The 27,841-nt window shown below is 39.2% G+C and overlaps 2 protein-coding genes across 4 annotated transcripts in view; one reads left to right on the top strand and one right to left on the bottom strand.

Moving 5' to 3' along the window:
• Positions 1-10,004, top strand: part of shcbp1 (SHC SH2-domain binding protein 1) — a 36,369-nt gene extending 26,365 nt beyond the window's left edge. Inside the window, exons 11-13 of one of the 3 annotated variants that reach the window (XM_030414072.1) lie at positions 3,660-3,746; positions 8,505-8,643; positions 9,104-10,004. In XM_030414072.1, coding sequence (XP_030269932.1) covers positions 3,660-3,746; positions 8,505-8,643; positions 9,104-9,360 — 483 coding nt within the window. In that variant the 3' untranslated portion in view covers positions 9,361-10,004. Of the gene's footprint in view, positions 1-3,659; positions 3,747-8,504; positions 8,644-9,100 lie in introns of all 3 variants that reach the window. The other 2 variants (XM_030414071.1, XM_030414074.1) reach the window with 2 other exon arrangements.
• Positions 10,005-11,569: 1,565 nt separating this feature from the next.
• On the bottom strand, positions 11,570-24,364 carry spg21 (SPG21 abhydrolase domain containing, maspardin). Its single transcript, XM_030414075.1, has 9 exons — positions 24,189-24,364; positions 23,868-23,930; positions 23,241-23,402; positions 22,463-22,543; positions 21,108-21,253; positions 20,917-21,025; positions 13,900-14,007; positions 13,657-13,797; positions 11,570-12,318 (listed from the first exon to the last, which is right to left on the bottom strand). Exons 2-9 carry the CDS (start codon positions 23,928-23,930, stop codon positions 12,193-12,195), a joined length of 936 nt encoding a protein of 311 aa, XP_030269935.1. The 5' UTR covers positions 24,189-24,364; the 3' UTR covers positions 11,570-12,192.
• Between the last annotated feature and the right edge of the window lie 3,477 nt (positions 24,365-27,841).

Below are 27,841 nucleotides of genomic sequence, written 5' to 3'. Positions count from 1 at the left end.
CAGCCAAAAGTTAAAGGTTACATTTTTTTATTGAAAGCAATAAATCCCCCTTAGGTCTTTATGAGCTGTAGGCTTATATGCCTCTTTGGCATTTCTATTCCTCTCCTTAGGTTGGTTTTTGCAATGCTATATAGTGCCCTGTCAGCTAACCTGAAGGCAGTGTTGTGCACTTTATGAGAACAGACTGTACTTGTCATCCAGCCTGTCTGGTTGAGAAGGACCTGGATGTGTTTATCAACTGTGATATTCTTAGCGTAGTTCTTGATGTAGAACAGTACTGTTTCTGTGATAAGTCCTGTTGAAATGCATACCATTCTGTACATGCAGGGCAGTCTTGTAGCTGAGAGGGTTCTCCTGCAGGCTCATTGTGGTTGGCTTTGTTATCCCCGCAAGGGGAGTATATAATGGGCTAATAAACTATTCAAAAGTTTAGAAATACACTTTTTGCCTTTAAAGTGCTGGTCTTTTGGAGTAAGCAAGCACATTCTGTAGAGATGTATCCCGGTGATAAACATTATTGTTGCTAATTTTAGGATTATATAATCAGGGGTGTGATTCTTCCAGGTAAATCCAGAAATACATCTTTTCCGACCTGAAAATGAGGCTCTGGGTTCGGGTATTGGTAAATGTAATGGCTGCTCACAGCTGTCAACGTTTGTTGCCTCTGATACATTTCTTCATGTCACTCCGCAAGTAGTCCATTCATTTGTCACGATGGAACTTCATTCAAAGCAGAGCTCCACTAAGGAGCCTGCAATCATTGTGGAAGGTTATCTGATGTGTCACTGAGCCTCCTATATGCATTCTGCGGCGACATGATTTTTGTAGGTTTAATATCATTGGTGAATGGTGAATTTAAGTTGCACACAGTAAAAGCACTACACCCCAAGTTATCTTCAAATCGATTAATATTGTCATTACTGCCATTTGTGTAGTTTCTACAAGTTACAGTTTAAGTTGAGTGACTGAAATCCTCGTCATCCTATTTAAAGGCTGCAACAGGCGACTCATGGAACTGGGGTGAAGGTAGTTTTTGGTTGGATATTCGGCAGATATTCACTCTGGTCCAACTGCAACTTTACTGAGGTTTGCCCAGTGTTAGCAGCAGGAGGACGATTAGCTCACCTCCCAGAGCCTCGCGCTGAATCACTGAAACCTGATTTAGGGACCGTCATTAAATTATTTAGCATAAATATATTAATACAAAATAATTGCAGTTTTTTCAATATCTTCCATGTCATGTGGCACAGTGACTCCAATCCAGCAGCAAATTGTATTAGTAAACTGGACGAATGAGACACAGCTCTCTTTATTATACTTTAGTGCTTCCTCTATTTTATATTAATATTAATATGCAGAAATTATGTTTTTTTTTATTCTCAATGGCTTCCATGTCATGTGGCCCAATGACTTCTGAAACAGATTCGGTTTCCATGAAAAATATATAATGGTAAAGAAAATAATGGTAAAAAGTTCTCTAATGCTCAAGAGGTTAACATATTTTCAAGCAGCAATGTCAACTTACACATTATTTTGTCTCATGTCTTAGATTCTAATTCTGAAAATGATTTTTTTGGGGGGGATTATGTTACCAAAAAATCTTGGGGAAACACTGTTCTAAGAATTTTGGACTTGTGGGGCAAACTATTTCTTTCTTAGCTAAAGCCGACAGTGGGGAAAAAATAAATGTAAAGAGAGACATAGTAGAGCTGTATATTTTCCTGCTTTTTTGTCCTTTGCCAATCACACCTATGATAATATACACAAAGCAAAATTTAGCCACTCTAAACCTCTGTATATTTTTTGAAAAGGAAACCGAGCAGTACATTGAAATTATTTCTCATTTAAAAATGTTTTATTTGTGCTACCTGTTGAATGTATTTATTCTGTTTTTAACTTGTCCTTTTGTTCATAAATGACTAACTGGCTTATATTTGTTAATTTAAGAATGACAAAATAAAGTCAACTGCTATTGTAGCTTGTTGCTTGAGGTGAGTGAGCAAGCGTCATCTTGAGGCCTATTTTCCTATCGAAATCCAGATACTGGCCTTGGAATCAAGCACAATAGCAATGCTCACGAGTGACGTCAAGATCCAAAAGTGGCTGAAGGTATGTCGATTGCTGCTCAGCAACATATTCCGATCCCCAGACTGGCATAAAGATTTTCGGAGTGTTATATACCGATCCCCAGACTGGCATACAGATTCTCGGGGTGGTACACCGATCCCCAGACTGGCATACAGATTCTGGGAGTGGTATGCTGCTATCATGCCACTGTTATTCCACCGACACATGATGGTATGTGCCGCTTGAGATTGTTTTGGCACTGAGACACTGTTGGATGGGTACCGTCCCGTGATGAATATGCAAATATAATGCCACTGGGCTGGTTTGACGACAAGTACTGCCGTAAATGTATACCTTTTTTTTTTTTGTCTTTATTGACAATGCTAATGCAACATAAACTACTTAAAGCTAATGAAAGAGCTAGCCTTAGCTAACATGGCTAATGTTTGCCCAGCCACCGTAACCAGTCTGACAAATCGATAGCAGAAACTTTGAGCCAACCAATTATGGTATATTATGTATCATATTCACTAGTGATATGATCATATTCACTAATACATGATACATAAGATGCCACAATGGTTAATGTCCTGTGAAGTAGATTTTATATGAAGTAATGTATTATTGTGTTCTCCTAATAATGAAAACCTGTCACTAAGTATTGTTTTGTTGGTTGGCTCAAAGTTTCTGCTATCGATTAGTCAGACGGCTACGGTGGCTTGGCTAACATCAACCATGTTAGCTAAGGCTAGCTCTTTCATTAGTTTAAGTAGTTTATAGGCAGAAATGTAGACATATTACTTTACTATCATATCGCAAGAGTTCCACGTGTAATTACTGTCTATATGCTTACATCCAAACAACATAACATACATACGTTCCTTTCCTTACAGTAATGTGTTATGTTAGCATTGTCAATAAAGACAAAAAAATGTTATTCATTTATGGCAATACTTGTCGTCAAACCAGCCCAGTGGCATTATATGTATATAATGCCACTGGGCTGGTTTGACGACATGTTCTGCCGTAAATGAATACATTTTTATTCATCAGGGGGCGGTACTCATCCAACAGTCTCTCAGTGCCACAACAATCTCAAGCGACACATACTGTCATGTGTCGGTGGAATAACAGCGGCATAATAGCAGCATACCACTCCGAGAATCTGTATGCCAGTCTGGGGATCGGTAAATGCCGCTATTGACATACCTTCAGCCACTTTTAGATCTCGGCGCTACTGATGCTCACTCACTATGGTAGTTCGCCTCCATTTATATGCTGCCTGTTATTGACTTTTAAATCTGTCCACTATTTCTACATACAATGAGAAAAACTTTTTTCTCTCTTGAAAAGTGGTTATGTTACAGTTACCCATTCCTACAGTTTATTCTTGTCCCCCACCAGATGCAAGGACACTCCTGTTGTCAGACTCAAACCTACACTATGTCATAACATGACATACTGTATGTCATAACATGACACAATGATACTGATAATACATTGAACAGCTGATGGCCAGCTTAGTTCCTGTCTTTAATGTAAATGTGACTGTATGTCGTAAGTCATGTTGCTGTGTGTTGTCATTTCTGTAGGGAGCCGGTGTGGAGATTTACCCTGGTAGTGTTTGCAGTCTTGTTGGTAATGGTATCCATCACTGTAAAGATGGGATACTCATCAAGGTGAGAAAAGACAAAATGACCTCTTCAAACATTAGATGTGTTTGGAAAAAAAGGAAAATACTGACTTTAGTACCAAAAATAGGTGATTTATTCATCATTATACAACACAAGGTTACATAACAGTCAATAAACTACATACATTACAGAACATGTATAGAGTTATTTGTATATGAAATACATGTAGTGAATCTTTTAAACCCCCCGGCATGGTGTATGTAAACAGCAGTATGCGAGCAGTCATTCCATGCCAACTCGCCCACAATTGAGAACTTTTTCTAATTAAAGGGATAGTTCGGGTTTTTTGAAGTGGGGTCATATAAAGTACATATCTATAGTCGGTCTGTTCCCTACCGTAATTGCTGATCAGCGCAGCCTCAGTTTGGAGAAGTAGAGAGCTGCTTCAGCCCAGACACTCAGCTTTGTACTGCAGTGAACGGAGTCCAGATGCAAAGCGAATTTTAACCAGAGGTAGGGATACGGAGGTTCTACGTTTGAAAAAATTTAGTGCCAAAAGAAAGGGGGGTCTGACGGAGATGTAAAGTGGAGTGAATTTTCTCTATACAACGTACACTTGAACTGATATAGATTTTTTTTAGGTGTAAAAGCTGTAAGATATGGCCAGAATTCAAAGCTCCGAAATTATATTGGCGACTATACTGCTGCTATTATCGGGGGGCTGTGGCTTGTGAGATAGAACAGGTCGTCCAGCAATTGAAAGCTCACAGGTTCGATTCCCAGGCTCCCCAAACCACTCTTACTGGCGTCCTTGGGCTATATACTGAACCACAAAATTGCTTCTTTTATCATTTATCCATTTGCCACTATCTTGGCTAAGCGACGAGCTGCCCTTAGCAAGTAGCCCAGTTAGCCATGGAGTAACCACAGATGATGGGGGAAGTCCAACAGTCAAAGGGGCACAGCTCTAATGACTTTTTCACAACCAAGGATAGGGCTGGGCGATATGGCCTGAAAATTGAATCTCCGATTTTTTCACACCAAACTCGATTTACGATTTTAATCGATTTTTTTTTCCTTCTCAAGAACAAACTTCAAATTACAAAGAAATTATTAAAAGCATTGCGTTTATTTTTTTGCTATGATTTTAAACAAATTGCCATTGTAAACAGTGCAGCTTCAAACTCACTTGAAACAATATATAAAAGTGCATCCTTTTGAAAAGACTGTGTCCCTTTTTGATAAATGCATTTGTAAACATATTTAACATGTCAGATTGCTTGCTATTATAAAAACAGAGTTTCCATATTGGTATTGATAAAGTGTGAACATAACTTTCATTAAATACTTTATTTTGCAAAAGGTGCCTTTGTATACAAAAAAGTATTTTATATCCCTGAAGATATGTAAACTAAATTAAACATCTGCATGCATTGCATAGTAAACATGACATGTTGGTAGATGTTCAGGACATGAGGTGTGTGCTTGCTGTCTGTTTTACACATTTTTGACCAGGAAGACGAGCCTGTCTGCTTCCTCTGGTTTGAGTCAGGACCGGTTGCGGCTTTGTAGCACAAACCTGCGGTCGAACATTTTCAGCATGTGGATGAACCTCCGGCTTTTCCACTGCATATACGAGCAGCATGTCTTTAGCGATATGCAACGTGACTGCATCCGTAACAGCTGTCCACCGGGCCGCTTTCTTGTTATACGGGACACAATTATTAAATGATTCCGCTAATGTTGGGTGCTTTTAAGCGGGTGTTTGTGGACTGCCGCGGTTTTCTCGTAGTGAACAACAACTGTCCCACTGTGATCCAGGCGTCTATTTGATATGCTGAAATAAATGGTTCGGTCCGCTGCCTTTAGTTGCAACAGCCTTTAAACAAACTTTGCAGCGGGCGGTGGTTTGTTCGAGGTCCGACGCTACAGAACCAAACTACTAACGAAACAGTGACTTTTTAGGAACAAACTCTTGGCTCGCTGCATGTTGTGTTTGTTTCTCTGTGGAAAGTCAATGCAAGGAGGGCGGAGCCCACTATAAACTACGGGAGCCCGTAAGGAGCGGCGGCGGAGCAAGTTAAATAAACCATCGATTTTCATTTTTCAAAATCGTCCTAAAACAAAAACTCGAATTAATCGATTTTGCCGATGTATCGCCCAGCCCTAACCAAGGATGGGACAAGGTTAGAAATATTTTTAAACAACTGTATAAAGGATTGTTCTACATGGGCTAAGGAACATTAGCACTATTAACACTCCCCTTTGAGTGTGGCAATTCTGACTGCGCCAATTCTCTGCATCCTCCTGTGAAAGTTTTAAATGTTGCGAGCGGTGAAATTTTGCTGCAGCTCTGACGCCCCTTCGGACGAAGTATCAGAGGCGCAGCAGAGGTGAATGGGGGTCTTTGTGAATGGATAAGCCGTTGGTGCGAAGTGGGGGCTTGTCGATCTGATGGAATTCACAGTCTGACAGCTTAACAGATCCTTCACTCATCAAATCAAAGAGAAATGTACAAAGTAACGTTACAGGACCAAACAACAAGTGAGACAACAAGTGACAACAAGTGAGAACTCTTGAGGAAAAAAAATCCCCAGTTAAACGTGGAGGAGTGTCTGTCATCCTGTCTGTCCTACCGACTTTTTATCACATTTCTGCCTGAAAAAAACAGCATATGTCCCTGGCAAAAAACTTTAACTCACCATGGCCCTCATTTATCAAATGAATGTACAGCAGAAAACCGTGCGTACGACCATTTCCACGCAAGCTTCGGCATTTATCAGTTTGGACGTGAGCGGAAGCTTCGATCAGATCTCACGTCAGGTCTGAGCTCGTGTACACAAATCTGAGTCTGTGGATTTGCGGTGCAGCACAGCAAAATCTGGCTGAGTCTGAAAATAATTATTAACCAAACCTCAGCTGTCATTAAGCACAAGCAGTCACATATTTAGAACAGATCAAAACGGATTCTTAAAACAAATAAAAGAAAATTTAATACAAAAAAAAAAAAGCCCACGTTTTTACTGATACCACTTTTTTGTAAAATAACATATGATAGGCTAAATAGCCTAACATGACAACTAATTAACAGAATACCTAATAACCCCGCTGGCAAACCCCGCTACAGAGCAGGAGCGCAGATTCAATAGTGCGCACACACGCACACTATTGAACCAGGAATATTTAAGGGCGTAACATGTTAATGACGATCGAATTCAGCCGCCGCATTTATCAAGACTCGATCATTTGTACGCTGGGATTGGTCAGATACGACTGTTTCATAAATCACACGTGTGTCCTGTCGTAAGACCAATTCTGCGCTCAGATCTGCACCTGTTTTCACGCAAGATTGATAAATGAGGGCCCATGTGTTTGTCTCCTTCCACTACTGTGTTGTTGTACTCAGCGATGCTCAGGCCTCGCGACCGAGACTTCAGTGAACTTTCCCCCAGAAAACAGCATCCCTCCCTGTTTGAGATTGTCAAACAGGGCACTGTTAACTGATGGCGATTATGTAATTTAGAGCAAAAAACGTTTTTACACCGGTGCTGCTTGCTTCTTGTGAACAAAGGCGGAGAATTGGCGAACTTCCACTGTAGAGATAATGCGGAATCTCTGTGTATTTACCGACATCACTAGCTCTTTTTCCACAGTTTGTTTGAAAATCATTGCATACATACAGCGTTTCTCCTATATGCACCTAACAGCAGTGGACCACCACTGCTGAAATATGACTGCCGCTGCTGAATTTATTTTATTTGTTTTTTATTTTTTTAAGGTGGAGAATGTGCTCAGTCGTTCTATCATTTTTGCGCTATGGATGCTTCATATCCAGGTCAATCACACACCAGTTTAAAACAATTTATGAAAATGAATCAAGAACCACTGTGGGCCACCTACAGAGACTATGAAGCCTGTTACGCTATTTCTCACAGCCGTTAATAATAATAATAATGAACTTTAATATAACAATTCCCGCTGCCAGTATCCATGGTTCTATTGTCACATTGTGCTTGGCAACTATTATTGTCTGTGTCAAAAAACTTTACAAGCGGTCTCCTTCGCTACATTCATCCAGATATACCATTACTGTTGATGCAGGTGATGCGCTGCGCTACACCACAACGGAAGTAACGTTAGCGCCAGGTTTGGAGAAGGTTTCATATGTAAGCTAGACAGACATTTCCTCTGCTCATTACTGTGCACAAATGTACTGTTATGTACTTAAGCCTAATGAGCCCCTCTGGTGCTGGCAGAGACAGAAACCTCCCAGCAGGGTGCACTTTGCGCTTTGCTTTTGCATGCGGGCGAACACTCACCTCCACTGCTACAACTCCATCCTAGGGGAAACACTGAAACATACCGTTTTATTTAGGAGTCACACAAAGCCCTAACTTTATCGTAATTGGGGTTGCACAGCAGTGGCATTATGTGTGGTTTTGCCTTTTTAAATGAATGTTCATGCCAGTTGAAGGACAAATTAAATGACCTCTGATCATAAAATTACAATGACAGAAAACTGACCGCTGAGCATATTTACCACAATGTGTGGTGCTCTAGGCAGACCAAATGTAAGATGTCTTTCTTTGACAAAATCTAGGAGACCAAAAGGTCACAAGTTGCCTGTATTTATTAACATAGTTTAAACACTTAAAAGTGAGACTAAAAGTAAGTAAATGTTGTGCATGATGACAGTGCTTTTTGAGGTTTAATATATGAATATGCTATTTCAGTGGAGTGCTGTCCTACTCCTGATTTGGTTATTAAATGTGAATATTGTTTTTGTTTGGTGTATGTGTGTAGGACTTTGCTGATGAGCTGGATGTGATGCCGTCCATCACCATGGAGAACAATGTCATCCACAATAATGAAGGCTACGGGGTGATTGTAGTAAAACCAAACACCGGAGAACATTACAGAGTTCCTCTGGACAGAAGTGAAGGTAGGTAGCACTGCAAGTCAGAATTAAGGGTGTCAGGACATACCAATGTTGACAATAAAAATTAAAAATTGATAATACCCATATGATTATGTGATTTAAATCGTTTCCATGTCTTTCCATTTTTGCTTTGTCATAGTAGGTCGTACTAATGCATCTTAATGCAGGTTGCCATCCACCATAAAACAGAAAAATTAAAAAGAAGGCACAATAACTAACTAGGTAGCTGCTACCACTTTGTGTAAGAGGAGATGACAAACTAGAGCAAGACACTCATAGATACCCATATAGATATCATTGCTGTAAATTCTTTTGGCCACAATATTTGTGCAATGAAAATCTGATATCATGACAGCCCTACTCAGAATATGGCATAAAAAATAAAGACATGGATAAGAATCTGGAGCACAAGATAGGTTTCAGTGTTGCAATTAATGTTGATCAGACATTTCGTTTTTAGAAGGACCCGCAGAACCGACCAGCAGCAGCAACTCGGCAGACATTCAGCCAGAATCCGTAGAGAACAACAACAACACAGACCGTGGTGTAGCCTCCACTTCAAGCAGGAAGTTGCAGTTAAGTCGTCAGCTGAGTAGAAACAAGGAATGGTCTTGCAGCCGAGCTGTCCAGGATATGGTGGACCGCCAGATCTTCGTCTCCCTTCAGGGAAACCAATTCAGACGCAACAATAAAGGCGACTTCGGCACCTTTTTCTATTGACGATGTCCACACACCTTGAACTTTTCTACTGAGAAACACAACAGAACTAACATGTCTTTTCTGTTCCTTCAACAGTTTTTTGTGGAGCATTGATTTGATGACTGCTTCACATTTTATTTGATTTAATTACATTGTCATCAATAAGTATTGATTTTCATTGATGTCCACACTTTGAGCAGAATTCACCAAAACAGATTTCCCAGTGAATTGATACCTATGTTTGAATTTGCACACATGCTTTTATCTTATTTATTTACTTTCAACTCCAGCTCATGCTAAATGTATAAAAATTTTAATGCACTTTTTGGAATCCACTGGTGGTGGGACTTCAGATTTAGTAAATGTTTGACCTTTTAAGATGGTGACTTGCTGAAAGCAGTGCACTGTTGATGATTTAAAAGTACACAAATATGATTTTTTTTCATTAGTTCACTACGTCACACAGGTGTTTTCAAAGTTAAGATGTATTTTATGGCTGAGGGAAGTCTACAGGTTGACGATAGTATAAGTCCTGTAAAAATAACAGTGAGCTTCCATATTTCGGTTGACTGATGATACAAATAAGTCTTTGGTTTCAACTGCTACTCTTGGAAAATGTTTATTGAACAAACTTGTTGCAGATTAAAGTGTCTGTTGAAACCTTTGTTTTGTTTTGTGGTGGTGCGGTACTATTCTGTGCATTGTAAAGCATAGCCAGTTACCGTGTGAGGTCCTGAACTCAATCTTGCTTAGGGACATTTTGAAATGTGGACAGGAGAAGCTGGGGATCCACCCTAGACCAAAACAATAAAGTTATCAGCTCATCGTTTCAGTTTTTCAACCCAGAGGCCAACATCATCTACACTATTATTATGTAGAGCTGACAGCAACTATAGAGTTTGATAATAATTTTCTCATTATGAGTAACCTTTCACATTGCCTGGTATTTGATCCATTGTTCATAAATATATATTGATTGAACTTTAAATAACTTTGATCAAGCAAGAACTGAAACAGGAGATATTGTAGACATTTGTACACTTTTGCGTCTTTACTGTGAAATTGCTGAATAATTTTTAATTGTTAATGCTGGAGTTTATTAGTGTGAATACTGAGTCAGCATAAATGCCAGAAGAACGATAGTGTGAATGCTGAATGCCGACACCTTTCTCCTACAAATTTTAAGCTACAGAAACTGTTTAACTATCAAAACGTTAAGCTTGCCTTGCTTATGGCATTTCTGTTGTACTTTTTGAAATAGTCAAGCTTTGTGCAATGTTCAGCTCTTTAACCACATTAAGAAAACGGAAGACAAAAGCTTTACAGTGGAAGTAAATGGAAAAATCTTGAGCTCATCTTGAAACCCAGGCTACTTTGAACTGCTTCTTCAAAAAGCACAAGACTTTGCACTTCTCATCCTGTATTCGACTATTTAACATCTTTTAGATTTAAGGTTCTTTCCCCTCCTCTTCAGATTTTACAGCAACAAGCAATCCAGCCAACTCCCTTAAAGGCCCAATGTTAATTTGGTTTTTTTTAATTTCTGCAGCCAGCACCAGTTTTCTAAATCCTTCTCATTTAGAAATGTTTGACAATTCAACATAAAGAAAGACATCTCTCGGGCTACTTTCCCTCTAACCCATGATGTGAAAGTATGCAATAGCAATACAAGTAACAGCCACTTTCCAGCTGTCTTTGAGTGGACTTCTTTTCAAATCCCCCAATTTCACTGTCAATGATGCAGCAATTTCAATGTTTCTCTGTTCTGACTGGTGGACTAATGTTACGCTATTTATGTTCACTTTAACTGCTAATTGAAACCTTGATGTGAAAAACCTAACCTTACCCTAATCAGCAGCATTTATTGCTTGTGCTGGAGATCTACCTTGTGGAATAAGGTAAGGTACTGCAGCTAATACTCACAGTACCTTACTTGTAATTTGTGTTGATGTGGATATTTGAACATTTATTACTTATATTCTGTTACACCCCATTTCCCTGATTACCCAACTGCACCCTTGGAGTGGTAAATACGACATTTTTGAGTTCATTTCCTGGATTACCATGCATCCCTTCTGCTCATAGAAGATTCAGTTGTTGCAATATTCCACTAGCTGCTACATGCACCCTGTGCTCTACACTATGAGCACAGGACAAATGTACCACTTATAAGACATCTATGGCTGTATGACTCACAGCAGAGCACAATCCACACATTTTCTTCAGTAAATTCATAGTTTTCTAGTTTCCATTTAATTTTCAATTAAACTGTAAAGAGGCAGCAAATAATAACATCTTGAAAACATCAAGTGACACGTAAACATATTTGGTACAACTTGCAGCTCATAAAAACAGCAGTTTTCTCACATGTCATCTTCCTGCAGAGCAGTGTTCCAAACACTGTCACATGAGAGGAAATAACATGTGAATTTCAAAAATGAAGCAATTGTAAAGTCATTGCTTTGCATTACAGAAACACTTTCAGATATATCTCTCCATAACCCGTGCGTCCATCTTTCTTTTAACAGAAAACCTTTTCACTGCTGGATGTGTTAACATAATATACACAAATGAAAATTTGAGGCAAACAGTTCAGACGGTTTTTAAGTGCAACAATTATCAGATTCATTCTAAATAAGGCAGGGTGTTGTATGTTTTTAAGCAAAGCAGCAATTTATGTACAAGTCATTATCAAAATATTGCTTCATCTTTCAAATAAAAATATTCTCTGTTGAACTGGCTGTTGAACTTCATAGAAAATCTTGAAGGGCCAGTGAAAAGATGTATTCAGGAGAAGAGTTAAACAAATTGTTATAAATGGTCAGACAAGACAGCCTGCAGGTAAACGACACCTCAGTGGTTGTCATCAGAGTCCTGGTTACTGCTCAGGGGAGACTCCTGCACCTCTAGCTCCTCAGTACTCACCATGGCAGGACTGATGGCAGCGTATCTAGTTCCATGGAACTGGCGCAAGTGAATCTACATAAACAACAAGCAGGATCATAAGAACACCTAAAGACAAAGCTGTTAAAACCACATTACATCAGACACAAAATATTACGATACTATTGAGTCAGGAATGCTCATTCATCTGTGCAGCATCAATGACGTGTCTTTTTGTGAACTGGTTGATGTCACCTGCAAGGACTACAGGTCAGCCACAGGTATGGATACTGAAGCTGTCACAATCAGAAAGAAATTACAAAAAAATATATAAATAAGGCCCAATACATAAATAAATATGCCACTAAATTCACCAAAAATAAAATAATAACCCAGCAGGGAGAGTCAGCTAATGAGCTAAAGAGAGTGAGATAATGGCAGCCAATGCAACATTTGGCATCAGTTAACCATTACTTTAAAAACAGGTAAAGTTATACATCCATCAGACATCCAAGGGAAACTAGAAAATATTTTCTCTGTTTATTTGATCCAGAACAAGAACCCCAGGTCATAGCCACTGTAAGCAGTGATGTAAGGATGATGTATTTTTGTGGGTTAACATTGCCTTGGTCCCCTAGACAAAAAGCAGAAGGGCTATTTTTCACCCCTTTAACAACCTTTTAATGATGCAACCGATAACTATAGATCAATACAATCAAATTATAAAAGATTTTTCATGGAGCGGGAGAAAACCTTTTTAGAAACTTTACACTACAAAAAGTAAATGTCAGCTTTCCCTGCCCAATGTCGAGTTTACTGTATTGACTTTGAATTGGCTAAAATGTCAAAAGACTGGACTGATAAGTGTAACAATCAGTTCCATGGAACAGGAATAGTAAACTCCTGTTCTATTCCTGTTAAATTATCAAAGTTAATAGATAATCCTGTGCTTCTGTTCAGTCCGTGCTTTTTTGTTTTTGTCTGGGATTTTTGTTTTTTTGTTTGTCAAATTCATTTGTGTTATTAATTAAAAAATAAATAAAATTAATTTAAAAGTAGTTGTTTTTTAAAAGCCTATGGGATTTATCTGTTAGATTTTTTTTAGTACTGCAGAAAATAAGCTCTTTGGCAACACACATTTTGTGATATTTACAGGCTTTTTTTCAGCAAAATAATCTTAACTGCTCCATGGCACAGATGAAAATTATATATCAGGCTTTGGCTAGACACAATACTTGTTAGTAGACACATTCATAGTTGACATGTGTCTGGACATAAAGGGAAGTAGTAATTCAAGTAATATTAAGTCACCAGGCCTACTAATACTGCTACTGCTGAAAACTCATCAGCAGTCATTGTTTCCAATATGCTCCATCTCCAACTCTATCGGCAGGCAGCAGCTGATAAGGCAGAACCAGCATCATTTGTGTGTACCTGTATGTAGAGGTTGACTTCAGCACTTCTGCACAGGTATGGGAAGTTTCCTCCTGTTTTCAGATGAGCTCGTCTCGCGTTTGGATACAACTTATACATCTCCTCCTTTGCTTCCAGTGACAAAGCACTCTGATCAAACACCTCCACACCATTCACAGAGAAATCATGACTGAGTTATTGTGGTAAAAATATACATAAAGTAATATTGGTATACCTGATGAGAAAGGAAGGTTTAACACTTACATCTATAATGGTCACAACAACATCCTTTATTTTGTGTGGCTCCACATAAGAGTTCTGACAGTTGAGTGTTAGCCGTGATGCTAACTCACTTTGGTTCAGACTCTCCAACTGCATACAACACAAGGAGGGCAGAGGTTAACATATAAACACCAAAGCATAAAGACATCACAAACTGGCAACTGAAGAACAAAGGGGCATACCTGCATAAAAATATGATTGACTTTCATAGATCATAAGATTGTTATGTTCATTTTAAAAAATTTTAACTACACTATGAAGCACAAAACAAATGATTGTTATATTTATTGCAATTGTGGCAATATCTGCTTCCATTGCTAACCAGGGTAAATATGAAGTAAAACTAAGTTAAATGAATGTGAATACTGGCACTGAAACATTTGTATTTGAAAAAGTTGTACTGGCATTGAAACAAATATTTGGCACTGAAAAAAGTTCCATTGAAAAATAATATTGAAAAATCAAAATTAAATGTGAAATTTGTGCCACTTTATGCAACTTTTCAGTGAAACAGACAAGAAATACTTATTCAATCCTGAGAAACCTGACTCTGTGTAACATTATTCTTTAAAGTCACAGTCAGGTTTCTCCTCCTCTCTAATCTTTACACAGATAGCTGTGGTATTGATAGCTGTTAGTTTAAAGCAACTTCACATCTTTTGGATGCAGAAAGACAATTGACAGCAGAGGTGGTAGAGTAGCCAAAAACTATAATTAAGTAAAGGTGCTACTAAAATGATTATGAAGTAGAACTAGAGGTAATAGGTTATTCTGGTCCTCTTCCAGGGGAATCATTTTTTTAAAGCCTTCAACTCCCCTCCATTTAGTTAGAACAGAAGAAGTGATGACAGGTGAAATGCCAACAAGAAACTCAAACACATCCAGTTGCCTACAATATAGCTCTGAGAAGATGTCACCCCATCAGCTCCACCTACAATTGGCTGTGATAGAAACACAAGACTTGGGTGAATGCCCTCATTTTCACATAAGCCTTGCCTACCACCTGATTGGTACCGCCCTACTCTCAACAGAGATGAGAAAGAAGCGAGATGTCTCACTTATTACTTCCACCATCAGACATCGACGACACATCTAATTCAGAATATTGAAAAATTGATTAAGTCTTTTTGTAGTCTAATGGGGTATATGATCTGCTGCTGAAAAAACTATTGTTCCCCGCTTTTTCTGTCCATTTGTGATGACGGAAGGTTCTTCTTTTGGACACGAGAAAAAAAAAAAAAAAGAAGCCAAACTCGCCTATTTTCAACGAGTTTCCCTTCCCACACTAGAGAAAGCTCAAGCTGAAAAGTAGGTGTGAAACATGGCCAGCTCTGACCAAACAAATAATGGTATAGGTTGGGTTACCATAATGTAAATGTTAAAAATGAAATTGGCAAACCCCTTATTATGTATAACCAGTGTCGACATGGCTGTGGGCATAGAAAAAATAAAAAAAAGTTTACTTTAATTAACTCATTATCTTGCACTTATTTCAGCTTAGTGTGAGTCTATACTAGCTACTTTGTCTCCTCCTGTCTGTTTACCTTGGATGTACAGCTGACAAGCTGTGGAGGTACAGTTGTGGTCATAAGTTTACATAAACTTGTAAAGAACATGTACATGTGCATATAAAGAAAACATAGAATATCATAAAGTCATTTTCCCCCCTAATTCAAACATTCATATATTCATGATTCATTACACAAATGAAATGAACAAATTCAAGCCTTTTTTTGTTTTTATTTTAATGACTACAGCTTATAGCTCACGAAAACTTCAATATCTCAGAATGTTAGAATATTACATATGCAGCAAACACAGCTCAGCAAAGTAACATTCCACAACAAGGTTATCTTAGGCACACTCAGTCTGTTTTCAAACAAACTGATTCCTCCACACTTAACAGCCACAAAACTATAAGTAATGATGCCATCCAGACTGGAGAGCTTGTCCACTCCCAAGGAAGGACAAGCTTAACACCTCAAGCTAAGTAACAATTGAGGCCTGGTGAGATTACTGGGGCCAAAACGACAAACGACACCCCACAGGACAGAGATAGAGTCTGTTCTACAGTTGGAAATAATCAGACCTAATCTTTGATTGGTACTGACTTTTTTTTTAACAGCTGAGGACATCAACATCAAATGGACTGTTAGTAACACTCCAGTGTGAATCCCCTTTCTGTAACATCTCCGACACAAACACATGGGAGTCTGAAAAACCCCCTTTTCTTTACCGGGACGTAAATCTGCCTGCATACCAAGTTGACTGAACATTAAATTCTTCTACCTTTGCAGCACCCCTTAAAATTTGTTCAAAGTCATCGTTTTAGTCATTGCATTTCTAACGTGTGACAATACTGCCATCTACCGATAATGTATGGGTAATTGCTTCTACATTAATACATATCTAAAGTACAGTGTAACAAAGACATCTATTAGTGAAGGAAATGTTGTAGAATCACGATTTATTTCGCAATATTAACTCTTTTTCTGACTGCTATTTGCATGAAGTTAATGTTCTTCCTGTTAATCAGGAATTTAACTTCATCTCCAGAGGCGAAGCCCCTAAAACAAGTGCAAAATCACGGAGATTCCACCCAAATAAGATCAATGAAAGAATGTATTTATATCACAGAAATGTTGACCATTAATGCAGCGTGGCATGGAGGTGAACCGCCTGTATAACAGCTGAGGTGTTATCAAAGCCCAGGTTGCTTTGATAGGGGCCTTTAGCTCATCTGCATTGTTGGACTTCGTGTCACTCATCTTCCTCTTGACAATACCCCTATGAATGGTCAGCAAAGCAGCTACTAGTCTTGCTGGAAAAGCAAATCAGCATATTTCTAGTCATCTTAGCACCAGCCCATAGTGCCAAGACTACTAGTAACTGTTTTTTGTATTGTATTGTATTACTACCATTACCATTGTATTACTCTATATTATGTATTGATGAAATAAATCAACATACTTTTGAGAAGGTTGTTATTTCTGTATTACAAAAAAGGATTGAAATAATTCACTTCATGTAATGAATCTAAAATATCTGAAAGTTTCATGTTTTTTAAAATATATTATGGGAAAAAAAAGATTTCTTTCCCATGATATTCACATTTTTTGAGATGCACCAGTACATTTTCTAAAAGTGTATGCAAACTTTTGACCACACCTGTAGGTGCTAGCTGTTATAACTAAACAAACCTAAACAATGATTAACTTAATCACTTGAAGTCAACCGAAAGAGGAATATACAACAGTGGGTCACAGTTTGCAGCACGCTCCCCATCTTTGTCTCTGTCTAATGAACAGTCCATTCACATCTGTGTCATTTCCCTCTGTCTGTGTTTTACTACAGTGGGGGAGAAATGGGATGAGGGCCAAAAGTTTTATTTAGAACCACAAAAAGCAAGAAAGCAAAAACAAAAAAAGCAAAGCTAAGAAAACAAAATAAGTGACACGTTCTATCAACTGATCTCCCTCCACTGTGTTTCAGTACCATGGACTGAGTTGCACCTATACACGCACCAACTCTAATTAAGTTCTCATTTCACCAGAAAGCACCAAAAAGCATTAATACATATACAAGCATACCTCATGTGACATGCATTTTCAATGATGAAATAACTACGATCTTTTTGGAATTCTGTTCAAATAGTCTAATATCTCTACTGCCCCCTGTGCACTGTATGGGCTGCCTCCTGGATGGAGAAATACAATTGGTTCATGTGGTATGCCTACTCTCTATCAAAATGGATCTTCCAAATGGTGTTTGTCTCACAGATAAGTATTTACTAGCATATTTGTATCAAATGATCGTGTACACTGTAATGTTACAGTGCAACACACACTGCTACAAGCAGTTTTTCTTTCCCGTCTACATGAATGATAATCCCGAATCATTATTCAGCAATGCTCGCGTCAGTGGTTATATACAGTGCCTTGCAAAAGTATTCACCCCCCTTGAACTTTTCCACATTCTGTCACGTTTTAACTACAAATGTAAATATATTTTATTGGGATTTTATGTGATAGACCAACACAAAGTGATGCATAATTGTGAAGTGGAAGGAAATTGATAAATGACTTTATTTTTTTATTTTTTTTACAAATAAAAAACAGAAAAGTGTGGTATGCAAAAGTATTCACCCCCTCTGAGTCAATACTTTGTAGAACCACCTTTTGCTGCAATGACAGCTGCAAATCTTTTGGGGTAAGTCTCTAACAGTGATGCACATATAGAGACTGAAATATTTGTTCATTCTTCCTTGCAAAATAGCTCAAGCTTAGTCTGATTGGATGGAGAGTGCAATTTTCAAGTCTTGCCAGAGATTCTCAATTAGATTTAGGTCTGGACTTTGACTGGGCCTTTTTAACACATGAATATTCTTTGATCTAAACCATTCCATTGTAGCTCTGGCTGGATGTTTAGGCTCGCTGTCCTGCTGGAAGGTGAAACTCCGCCCCAGTCTCAAGTCTTTTGCAGACTCTAACAGATTTTCTTCCAAGATTGTCCTGTATTTGGCTCCATCCATCTTCCCATCAACTGAGACCAGCTTCCCTGTCCCTGCTGAAGAAAAGCATCCCCACAGCATGATGTTGCCACCACCATGTTTCACAGTGGGGATAGTGAGGTCAGGGTCTGCCACACATAGCATCTTGCATTTAGGCCAAAAACCTTCCTCCACATGTTTGTTGTGCCCCCCACATGGCTTGTGGCAAACTGCATGGCTTTGTTTCAACATTGCCTCTCTTCTTGCCACTCTTCCATAAAGGCCCAATTTGTGGAGTGCACGACTAATAGTTGTCCTGTGAACAAAGATTCTCCCACCTGAGCTGTGGATCTCTGCAGCTCCTCCAGAGTTATCATGGGCCTCTTGGCTGCTTCTCTGATCAATGCGCTCCTTGCCCGGCCTGTCAGTTTAGGTGGATGGCCATGTCTTGGTAGGTTTGCAGTTGTGCCATACCCTATCCATTCTCAGGTGATGGATTGAACAGTGCTCTGTGAGATGTTCAAAGCTTGGGATATTTTTTCATATCCTAATCATGCTTTAAACTTTTCCACAACTTTATCCCTGACCTGTCTGGTGTGTTCCTTGGGCTTCATGATGCCGTTTGTTCACTAATGTTCTCTAACAAACCTCTGAGGCTTTCACAGAACAGCTGTATTTACACTGGGGTTAGATTACACACAGGTGGACTCTATTTACTAATTAGGTGACTTCTGAAGGCACTGGATTTTATTCAAGGGTATCAGAGTGAAGGGGGGTGAATACTTTTGCACACCACACTTTTCTGTTTATTTGAAAAAAAAAAAAAGAATTAAAACCATGTATCATTTTCCTTCCACTTCACAATTATGAACCACTTTGTGTTGGTCTATCACATAAAATCCCCATATAATATATTTACATTTGTGGTTAAAATGTGACAAAATGTGGAAAAGTTCAAGGGGGGTGAATACTTTTGCAAGGCACTGTATGCTCCATGCTTGTATGCTTGTTATGGTTGTTGTGCTGCCATAATCAGGTAAGCTCTACTTTCATGCTTTATTCACAGGGGTGTGACTTGATCTGAATAGATCATCCATCCATCTTCTTCCACGTTATCCGGGCCAGATCGCAGGGCGGCTACCTGAGCAGGGACACCTAGACTTCCCTCTACCCGGACACTTCCTCCAGCTCTTCCGGGAGGATCCCAAGGCGTTCCCAGGCCAGCCGAGCGACATAGTCACTCCTCGGGGACTCCTCCCGGTGAGACATGCCAGGAACACCTCCCGAGGTAGGCGTCCCAGGGGCATCCGAAACAGATGCCTGAGCCACTTCAGCTGGCTCCTCTCGATGTGGAGGAGCAGCGGCTCTACTCCAAGCTCATCCTGGGTGACAGAGCTCCTCACCCTATCTCTAAGGGAGCACCCTGCAACCCTGCGGAGGAAACTCATTTCGGCCGCTTGTATCCGGGATCTTATTCTTTCGGTCATGACCCAAAGTTCATGGCCATAGATGAGGGTAGGAACGTAGATTGACCGGTAAATCGAGAGCTTTGCCTTTCAGCTCAGCTCTCTCTTCACCACGACAGACCGATACAACGACTGCACCGATCCGCCTGTCAATCTCACGCTCCATCCTTCCTCACTCGTGAACAAGACCCCACATTTGCACATTTCAGAGTGGCCTTTTATTGTGGCCAGCCTAAGGCACACCTGTGCAATATTCATGCTGTCTAATGAGCATATTGATATGCCACACCCGTTAGGTGGGATGGATTATCTCGGCAAAGGAGAAGTGCTCACTAACACAGATGTAGACATATTAGTGAACATTATTTGAGAGAAATGGTTCTTTTGTGTGTATAGAAAATGTTTTAGATCTTTGAGTTCAGCTCATGAAAAATGGGAGCAAATACAAAGGTGTTATATTTTTGTTCAGTGTAAGTACATGTGTTATGAGCTGGGCCTATAGAGTATGGTCATTCACTCTTTGAGAGGGATGAGTGGTTGAATTTTGTCCCACCTACACACTCATAACAAGTAACCAAAAGTAACAGCACAGAACATAAGTAGAAACTGCATTTAGGACCCGAGTTAATAAACCTTTAACAAATTAATTAAAATGTGACATGTACAGCCAATTAGGAGTATAACATTTTAAGTTGCAAAAGGAGAGGAGAGGAGAGGAGAGGAGAGGCATGTGCATGTGGTTAGCTGAAGTTTGTTTGTGAGCCACAATAACACTGACCAGCGGGTGTGGCAACTACCAACCACTAGCAATGTCATTTTATTTTTGTGTTCATTAGCAGAGTGACAGCACTACTTTCTGTATCGCCCTCAGGAGTTGCTCTTTCATACAGTTCTCCATTTCAGATGTCTTGAAAATATTGGCTCGTCACATCTTCGATGGACTTTATGTACTTGGGCCTCAAGATCCTTTCTGGTGCCAGCAAACACATAGCAATAGAGACTGACACATGAAGAGACATATCCAAGGAACACATGCCTACCCACCCTGTCAACCATGAAGTCGATCGCATCAGCCATTTTAGAGTCCACAGGTCCCTTAGCAAAGTTCCCCAGAACAATCTTCTTCAACATGAAAGCTGGCATCAACCAGAAACTGTTGAGCAGGAACATGGAAAACATTAATAATGAATGCTGACATTCAGAGGAAAATCTTTGCTAGAATGATCTAAAATCACCTGTTTGCTGTCCATGTCTGATTAAAGATGGAGGTGTCACTGAATGAATTACACAGTATCAGTGAGTGTACTCTGGGAGACTTGTGTGTACTCTCTGCAAACTTCTGAGCCAAGAATCCACCCAGAGATGCCCCAAACAGATGGACCTAAAGGTTCAGGGTCAGAGATCATAATTAGATGAGGAGACAGTGTACAAAAGCCTGATTAGGTGACGTTCCCCATTAATGACAGTCCAAATAAGAAATTCTTTAAAATAGACATACCCTACTTCATCACATTTGATTAGTTTGTCTTTTATTAGAAACTTCCATGCAAAAACCAACTGCAGTATATGAGACAACACTTAACAGTTTAAACAAAAGACTCAAAGTGGTAAAACTCAATATCATGCAAGAGATGCGCTCTCCCATATCAGAATGTGGTAAGCAGTCCTACTGCCACATTTACACAACCAGGATTCACAAGATCACGACAAACTCTAAGATCTAACTAAGATCCACCAGAAGGAAGCGTTGATCATCTGTTCCTAAGTCGTCAGTATGAGAACAAAGCTAAACAAGTGTAGTGATCAGAGAGGGCATGTCAAGTGCGGAAGACAGAGAGGCACATTGAAAGCACAAAGAGCCTAATAGCATCTCCGACTGCGCACAGGGCTGAAGCTCCAACAGATGACAATCAGTCCAATCTAGTGGTAAACCTGCAGCAGGTCACCTCTCTGACTACAAAACCTGCTGCAGAGGAGGAAAGGAGAGACACTGAACTGTTGAGAACCGTAACCAAAGAATTACAGACAGCTCACACACTCACACCAGCAGCCTCTGAGCGCTAACAGAATAACCCGGCTCAGCTTTACAGTGACTTTGAGAATGCAAAATTATTTTATTTGTTTATATAAATATGCAATACAATATTAAAAAAATATACAACCTATATAGTTTGATAAAAATAAAAAACTTAAATATTCTCATCACATTCTTTCTCTTCTTCCTCTTTACTGGCAACTTATTTCAAAAGCCTTTTTGTACACAGCCCCATCTGAAATGCCCACCACCATGTGCTCAGCAGTTTTAGGAAGTATTAGGGGGTGGAGCGTCAGCAGGTTGCACATAATGCATCCTGGCACATGTAGGCAGGTTGTGCAAACCGGAGAATTCTAATAACCCAACTTTCTCTTTCAAGACACCACACACTGGGGATATTATTGCCTCAAGTAACTACATTAACACTGGTTGGGATATCCACATAAAACATTGCAGATTTGTCTTTTAACTGCTGACCCACCAATCAGCTTTTGTCTCCAGGTGGCCATCAGAAAGAAGAATCAGCTCTGTAACAGGAGGAAAACACAGACTTACTTTATCCAACTGCAGGTGATCGAGAAGTTTCCTGAAGCCATCACAGAACTCAACGAGATCCCAGTACACCGGATACTGCAGCTAGAAAACCATTTGGACTAGTTTATCATTTTGCAACCCTTACCATTTTTAACCATTTAGCTCTTATTTGTGTCTCTGTGTCAGGAGTCAGTGTTATATGAGCTGTGTAAAAAATGTCACATTCACACAGGCAGTGACAGTTCTTCACATTGCAAGATCTGTGAATCACTGTCCTTCACACAAGCACTCACACTGTTTTACTGGCCTGAGTAAAAAAGGACTTTCAGGACAATCGACAAGTTATATTATATACATATCTGACATTCAAATTTCTGTTGACTCATCATTAAATAAGAGCTGGTGATAGTGCTGAAATGAATGTCGATTTATAAATTAGTCAATAGACAACAAAATCAACCTGGAAGCATTTTAATTATTGGTTACTCTTTTTAGATATTTATTGAGCCAAAGTTCCACTTTAGATTTTACTCTGTTTTTTGTCTCAGTAAACTGAATATCTCTGGATTTTGGACTGTTGGTTGGAAAAACAAGACATTTGAATGTGTAACCTTGGGTTACTGAAGATGGACTAATATAGACACCATTTTCAATCTTTTTTTTTAAACAAAACAAAGAGAGAAAATATACCACACATAATTTCTATTACACTATACTGAGTAGATGCAGCTTTAATAAGAGGCTGTGAAAAACAGAAAATAATACTAAAGCTACAGTGTGTTTGTGGTGGCCAGCTCACTGAGATGACTCTGTAGCCCCAGCCTGTCAGAGCCAACACTTGCTGAAAGAACACCTCAGCTGTCCCACTGACTGGAGGCAGGAAGATGATGGGACACCTGATGCTCTTTGGACCAGCATCATAGAGCGACCACACCTTACTGTCATCATCATCGACAATAATCTGGTGCAAATGAAAACACAAAGTGAGTAAAATACCTCATGGCCCTAAAGTCTCCTCTCCAACAGACAGCAGGGGGAAAAATTCTCTCTCTCTGACTCACTCACTCAGGTTCACAATATTGCCAAAGTGTACAATGTGCAAAACCTAAAGTATGAAATATCCAATAAACCCACATGTTTAAAAATAAAGTCAGTTAAATTATACTTTACTAATGTGGTTTGATCAATCATTCTACTTTGTATAAAAATGCAAAAAAAAATTAAAATATTCAAAAGGGTTAAGGATAGTTTCCAAAATAAGGGCTAACAAACAAGACTTTCCATAGGGCCCCCAACTGTTTCCATATTTATGCATGTTTGTCACATCATTACGTGCAAATGTGCGTCTGTGTGCTTATTGTCTGTACAAAAAAGCGGCCCAGTGATCTACCCCATCATCACAGATTAGAAATCAAGAGGTACTTACTCGCTTCAGCGGCACGGTGCTTCTGAACCAATTATAGTCAGGAGACACCTTGATCTCCTCCATCTGAGGACAAATTCATATACACAGGAAATACAATAACTTCAACAGTTAAATTACTCACTTGATGTTAGCGACAGTTCATCATTTCAGCTGTTAACGTAGCCTAAAACAAACACCTGACTTGTCATGTCTTAGCATAACTGCTACCGTTAACCTAATCTGTTAAACATCAGTGTTTGGCAGCTCACACTCGTTCTAGTACAGACATATAAGGCCACACATATTACCTCTATTTAATTAACATTTGGGAGGTAGTTTTACCGTGTTCGTTGTCGATGCAAGTCACCGCATCCGAAGAATTTTATCCATATCCAGCTAGCAGTTTCTCCAGCTGCCTACCTGGTCATATGACTCTGATTACCATACACTTCCGCAAAGCATCCTTCTACTTCTTCTTCTTCTTCTTCTTCTTCTTCTTCTTTTCGGTTTAAGTTGCGTTTTTTCCTCGTTCTGCTTCTTCTTCTTGGCGTTTACTGGCGGTTAGCAAACAACATCTTGGCACATTACCGCCACCACCTGGTATGGATCGGGAATCAAAAAAATTATAATGTTAATAATAACCAAAATAAATTAACACATTTGGGTAATACTATCAAGGTCGCTCTCCCGAGATACTGTAGCAAGGCTTGATAATATGTCTCACCTAAACTTGTTTGTAAAACGTCTCATAAATCAAAACTCAACTTAATTTCTTTAAGGTTCTGTATGAATTCCCTTCTCTCATGTTCCACAGTCTCCTCTTGGTCACAAAATTTACATACCCTGTATTATGTTTCTTTACTTTAAATAAAGTGCTATTGAGTCCTGTATGACCAAAATGAGCCTTGGTATGACTGTTCTCTGCGTCATCTTCCTGTCCTTCTCGTCACACTTACTTTTCTTTAAATTCTGTAATAGCATCCTGTTCTTTCTTCATCCCACTACTTTTGCCACATTTATTTTTTTATTTATGCTTAATTATGATCTTTATTTCTCTTTTACTCAAGGGTACTGTTATATCAATATGATTAATTCTTGTAGCTTCCATTGCACATGTATCTGCAGTTTCATTTCCTATGATATGAGCTGGTATCCATGCAAATGTTATGCTAAGTCCCATTATTTGAATTCTGAATAATGTTTGCTGAATTTCTATCAAAACATCTGGTCTCCTGTCCAAATGGTTGTGTTTCAAGCTGATTCAAGATAAACTGGTATCAGAGCATATAGCTGTTCTCAAAGGTCGCTCATCCTAAACCCACTATAATGCTATCAATATTGCCATCATCCCCTCAGTATACACTGATAACCCATCACTGATCTTTTCCAGAATTCATTCAATGTTGAATTAACAAACTATAAATGACACACCAGTCTGAACCATTGGACTGATGTTTATTTCAGATATTTCTACTTCTTTTGCTCTCTGCTCAATTGTCCATCCAGAACCTTTAGTTTCTCTCCATTCCTTTTCCCAACAGGGCTTCATTGTGTCTTTTGTTGGATTATCGTCATTATGCCCTCTTAAATTAACCCAGTAACTTAAAGCTAGCTGTACTCTCCTTAGTTTCAGTGGTATTTCTCCCATTTCTACTTGTAAGACTGATGTTGGAGTTGTAGTAATGGCACCTGTATATCATCTTAAAGCTTGGTATTGAATATTGTCAAACTTTTTCAAAATTGTGTTTGCCGCATATCCAAAAGCTATACAGCCATAATCTAATACTGACCTTATTGGACATATGTAAATGGTTTTCAATGCTATTCTGTCACCAGGCATCTCATTACGTTTAATACCTTCTTATGTTGTCAATTACCCCTTATGTTATTCTCTCATCAAGCCACACTTTTAGGAATTTAAATTGTTTCACTCTCTCCAACTCCTGATTATATCTTTTCAGTTTTAAGTTACTGCCGAGTATTTTCCTTGTATTGAACATTGGCTTTGTTTTGCCGACAACTGCCTTCACCTTTGCCCTCCAGTGGGTCCCAGCAGCCCTTTTTTTGATGAAAAAAAAGGCTGCACATTTGCTCCAAAGGGCGGCAATCTTAATCTTAATCTTCTCATAAGCGACTCTGGGCTTGTTTTTCTGTAAAGTCGCTTATAAATATCAGTAGTCGCAGGTTGCGAGTTCTTGGGCTTGTTGTTAAGGTGTTCCTCTTCCTATTGTTGCATGTCATATTGTTTTGAAGTCTTGGAACTAAAACAAAAAAGGATCATAACATATAAAAACAATAATAAATACAATGCTGCAATGCAATACATTTCTGGATTCAGGATGATATATGTGTGTGCAAAGTGTAATAATCTCTTTTTTTTTTTTTTTTACCACGAACGGAGAAGTCTCTTGTTTTGGGCTTGTTGTCATAGGCCCGCTTGCTTGTTTCTCTGGCGATATCTGGCAACACTGCCAAACAGCTACAGAGACTGAGGAGACGCTAGCATCACCTGGATCTCAGCAGCTGTCCAGTTGCTCATCTTACAGTTTTTCTCAGTTGCTAAAACACTAAAACCCATTGGCTGAACAAAGTTTGCAATTGCCTGAACTCATTTAGCTAATTGTGCAGTCTGTTGTCAATACCTTAAACCTTTTCACATGGTAAAACACAATTTGCAGATTTCACTTAGACTTTTCAGCAGAACTCTAAACACATTCTCATTTTTTAAAATACATTCTGCACTCTAATGCACATGTCATCCATACTGGTGAACACAAGTGGCAACAATCAAATGCAAAAAGAGAACACATGTCATTGATTAAACACAACCACTCAAAATGTATTTCACTTGTTTCAAATCATGTGACACAACCAATATAAGCCAGTTCAGAGAGCAAACAGGTTGTTGAAGGTGGGACGGAGAAAGTCTAAAAATGGATGGAAGACACAATGTGACAGGACGAGGACGAGTGCGTATGCGAGGTGGGCGACGAGGAGGAAGAGGAGGAGGGCAAGAAAGAGGAAGAGGAGGACTAAGAGGAAGAGGAAGACAAAGAGTCGGAATATCTGATGAAATTCGAGCAACAGTCATTGACCATGTTCTTGTTCATGGACTGACAATGAGGGAAGCAAGTCTTAGAGTGCAACCCAATTTGAGCCAATTTTCTGTGTCCACCATAGTAAGGACATTCAGAGAAGAGAACAGGTACGGTATACTGCTGTATTTTTGTAATTGCAAATGTACTGTACTGCGCTATATGCAGCTGTTTCAATAGACATTTGTAAAGTTCATCACTGTATGTATTGTACTGCATGAATATTTTTTGTAGCTGCACATCTACTTTTTGTAGAATTGCAAGGCTGCCACATGCAGGTGGAAGGACAGCTATATTCACTTGGGAGCAAGAGGCCGTTATAGTTGGCATGGTCCTTCAAAATAATTTAATACGACTCAGAGAAATCCAGGAACGAGTGATACAAGACAACACACACTTCCAGGGAATCGACAGTGTGAGCATTTCCACAATTGACCTTGTCCTCCAGCGTAACAGGATGCGAATGAAACAAGTATACAGAGTACCTTTTGAGCGCAACTCACCAAGGGTGAAAGAACTGCAAGCTCAGTATGTGCAAGTAAGTGTACATTCAGACACATTTACTGTTATCCAGATTGTCTACAGTACTGCCACATACTATGTGAATGACATTACTCTTCAGTACATACAATGTATGTGAATCAAAAGTGCATACAGTAGGCCTAATTGTACTCTACAGTATAGCACTGTCTCTGTACGACTTACAAAATTCTACATACAGTATATTGTATTTCTACACAGATAATATTTGACTTGGAATCCTTAGACAGACCCCATGAGTTCATCTTTGTCGATGAAGCAGGCTTTAATCTGACAAAGAGGAGAAGGAGAGGCCGAAACATGATTGGACAGTGGGCCATTGTTGATGTCCCTGGTCAATGAGGTGGCAATGTCACAATC

The sequence above is a fragment of the Sparus aurata genome, chromosome 4, assembly GCF_900880675.1.
Source record: "Sparus aurata chromosome 4, fSpaAur1.1, whole genome shotgun sequence".
NCBI lineage: Eukaryota > Metazoa > Chordata > Actinopteri > Spariformes > Sparidae > Sparus > Sparus aurata.
The sequence above is the reverse complement of the archived record's forward strand: the minus strand, read 5'-3'. Positions and strand labels throughout refer to the sequence as shown.